This window comes from Pinus tabuliformis, chromosome 1_2, assembly GCF_031772625.1.
Source record: "Pinus tabuliformis cultivar Carrire ecotype Pingquan chromosome 1_2, CPIR1, whole genome shotgun sequence".
Classification (NCBI taxonomy): Eukaryota; Viridiplantae; Streptophyta; class Pinopsida; order Pinales; family Pinaceae; genus Pinus; species Pinus tabuliformis.
This window is the reverse complement of record NC_142298.1, coordinates 779,090,347-779,094,053: the sequence shown is the minus strand read 5'-3', so window position 1 is coordinate 779,094,053 and position 3,707 is coordinate 779,090,347. Positions and strand designations below refer to the sequence as shown.

At 30.4% G+C, this 3,707-nt stretch overlaps 1 protein-coding gene across 1 annotated transcript; it reads left to right on the top strand.

Annotated features, from left to right (window-relative positions):
• Positions 1-1,604: 1,604 nt before the first annotated feature.
• Positions 1,605-2,512, top strand: LOC149208182 (uncharacterized). The gene has a single exon (XM_089394029.1). It carries the CDS (start codon positions 1,773-1,775, stop codon positions 2,301-2,303), a length of 531 nt encoding a protein of 176 aa, XP_089250155.1. The 5' UTR covers positions 1,605-1,772; the 3' UTR covers positions 2,304-2,512.
• The last annotated feature ends 1,195 nt before the right edge of the window (positions 2,513-3,707 follow it).

Genomic DNA, 3,707 nt, shown 5'->3' with positions numbered 1-3,707 from the left:
TTTGGAAATGATTTTTTCATAATTCAGATTAATGATTTAAGTTAAAAAATATTTGAAAATATCATTTGAAATATTTTATTGTAAAAGTTTAAATCATATTTAAATTTTTTAAATGTATTTTTTTATTTTTATTTAAAAATTTCATTTCATTACAAAATTAACCAGCCCATATTATACATTAATATTAACATTTAAATCACTTATCATTATTTTTTATTAAATCTAAGCCATAATATTCCACACAAATTAATACAAAGAGCCTTATTTAATTTTTAGCTCATTAACCTTACAAAAATGAGTAAATACAAATATTATGTACTCTTCTATATATTCATAGGAACACACTTAGTCTAAACCTTACATCCCAAAATTAGAATTTCATGAAATGCTAGATGTATCGAGTGTCATGATCCGTGACTCTTGGTTAAATCATTCGAATATTGATGCATGTTGTGATAATCCATTCAGTTCTCTCGTTTTTTTGCTATTTGTTTACCATTACTCGAATCATAGTTCATTCGTCGGACGTGGACATTGCATTTTAGTTATCGAATATTCGTATCAGTACAACGAATAAAAGAGGCCGCTTCCATTATAATACGTATCTCAATGTCTACTTCCAAACGAGCCAAATTTCATGATCAACAACAAAGTCCATTTGCAGGGAAGCCTTGAATTTCATTTTCACTAACTTTTTCAGGGAAGTCTTGAATTTCATTTTCACTCACTTTTTCAAAACACGAACGGTTATTGTCAATTTGCATGATCTGTCTCTGCAAAATATAATTTTCCACGAGATGCGATATAGATATTCAGAAAGTGCTGGGAAAATGCATGGAAGGGTGAATGTCGCTGACGACACCGACACGGACAACTCCCTTTACGGCCGTGGTTTCATGAGAGATACCATTTAAGAGTGAAGAATAGAGGCGGTGACTGAGCGGAAAAAAGTAATGGGAATTTTTTCCCAAACTTTGTAAGAATTTTGAAGTGCCATTGAATGTGGAACAATGGGTGTATCACATTGACAACGTTTTTTGACACATGGTTTTCCAGAAAAATTTAAGCATATGATTTCCATATAATTTTCCAGAAGTCTTTATCATCAACTTGACTGTAGAAATATCCATGTTAAATTTCTTTTCCTAGTTTTAATGAAAACTGTCATGTTTGAAAAATGTTCCCAAAGATATTATTTGCAAAATCTTAATTTGGAAGTAAAGAATAGAGTAAATTTGTTTCTATACTATTGGACCCTTCAAAAAATTCTCACCAAATATATTATTAGCAAAATTCTAATTCGGGAGTAAACAATAGAGCAAATTTGTTTAATTTTGGACCGCTCAAAAAATTCTCACCAAAGATATTAACAGCAAAATTTTAAGTCGGGAGTAAAGAAAAGAGTAACTTTGTTTCTATACTTTTGGACCGTTCAAAGAAGTCGTAAAATTTCCTAGGTGGAGAATTATAGACGTGTCCTAAGATATTCTAGTTATATCTAGAAGAATCATGTATCATCATCAGATATTGTAGGTATAATTTCTCGATTTGTGTGTATCATTATATATACAAAAAAATCATATATATATATATGCAACCCACATATGCTTTTATGCATTGAATACCATGCTTCATCTGCACTGCATAATTTAATTTCTCTGTAGTTTTCTCTGCTACAAGACCTCGTAAAACATAGATAGATTGTCAGGCTTCATCTGCACTAAGTAGCTTAATTTTTATTTGTTATTCTGCTATCTCGCCTGGTTCGCTTAATGGCTATTATTTCAGGTGGAGCTTTGGAGAGCAGACCCTTCTTTGAGAAAACGACTTTTTGCCGTGGTCCGAATTTTCTCTCCCACCAAGTTGGAGGTCGCTCTTTTCTTAATATATCTGTATCGGAATGCAGCTATTCCAGTAATAATAATGGATCATTTTACTCAGACAACGAGGATGCTGGCCAAAATCAAAGGAGGAGAAGAAGAGAGGATGCTATTTTTCCTGCACATATTGACCAGAGTAGAGCCATGACATGGTGGCTTCCTCTCTATGGTTGGTCTCTGGCCGATCAGGAGCGATGGGTCGATGGTGAAATAGACGAGGCCATGCATAGGAGTTCAGATGATGATGAAAAAGCGAGGGAAGAAGTTCCACCCAAGCGTTCCAAGTTTGTGAGGGGACGCTTGACTCAAGAGAAGGCAAAACTACTGAGAAAGAACCTGCGGGACACTTCTACGTTTCGTGACACTATGTATCATTCCGCCATCGCTTCTCGTCTTGCCTCACCAGATAATGAAGGTCACTAGTGAGTACTTCGAGAAATAAAGGGGTCTTAGGGGTGTTAACTTTTAACCAGTCTTACATTCACATATAGGATTTATTGTTGCAAATAATACGATTCATGTCCTTGTTTAATAAGAATCGAACGCTGGTAAGCAGTAGTGTTGTATCCATCAATAACATTGTCTTAAGTGCAACTGTCTACACCAAATATATTAATGGAATACTTTTGTACTTCATCGGCTTTTAGGATTTATATGATTCAGGAAGATTCTTTTCTAAATCCATTTTGATTTTAATATTTTTGTATAATATTTTTGTACTTCATCTATATCAGGGTTTTAGGATTTATATCAACATATAAGTAGTGATCTAATATAAATAGAAAGATCAAATTTTTTCACTTAAAATTTAATATATTTTTTCCTATATATAAATATATATGAAGTTGATATAGACATAAATTACTTTACATAGATATTTAAATAGTTAGTATGAATCTCTAACTAAAATATTTTTGAAAAATATAAGATATAAATATCTGATTCACATATTTTTTTTACTTCTAATTATTTTACAACATATTCATTTTCTTTTCCAATTATAGTCAATATTATTTTTTGATTTAGAACATAATTTTTATTTTTAATTTTTATTTTAAAAAAGTATAAACAGAGAAATTTACACATTAAAATAAGCATCTCAACTAAATGATTTATAGAGATTCTTTTATAAATCTACTTTGATTTTAATTATTTTGAAGATAGTTTTTCTTTAATTAAATTAAATTAATTTTTGTTTTAGACTTTATTAAGATATAAAATTTTATTTAGTTCGCACCACTGATATAAAACCTTCTCAAATCATTACATAAAATTGAGTGCTTTAGTCTCGTCTAATTAAGTATTTTTCTTATAGGTGATAAAAATTTAGTTTAAGTTTTACATTGTATTGATTAATATCTCATATTTATATAGTTTTTTTATCTTTATACCATATGTTATTTTGAGTTGTGATTTTTGTTTGATGTTAATTTTCTGTATGTCTAGTTCTGATTTATATATTATAATTTGAGAGTATTTTAAGGCAAGATGAGTCTGGTTTTTAACAATGGTATGATAATGGTGAAGGTTTCAAGAGGGGTGGCCAATGGATTGGAGGGGATGTTTGCAAGGTATGTATTTTCTCAAGGGATAAAACCATAAATAAATTTTACATTCAAATTGTCGTTGGTGAGAAAGAGATTGTTTTATTTCACACTTGATTTACAAGTATCGAAAAGATGTGATATTGAGTTCTATATAGTTATTCACCTATTACTCAAATGTGTGAGTGAGTCTAAAGATTATCGAAAAGATGTGATATTGAGTTCTATATGGTTATTCACCTATTACTCAAATGTGTGAGTGAGTCTAAAGATTATCGAAAAG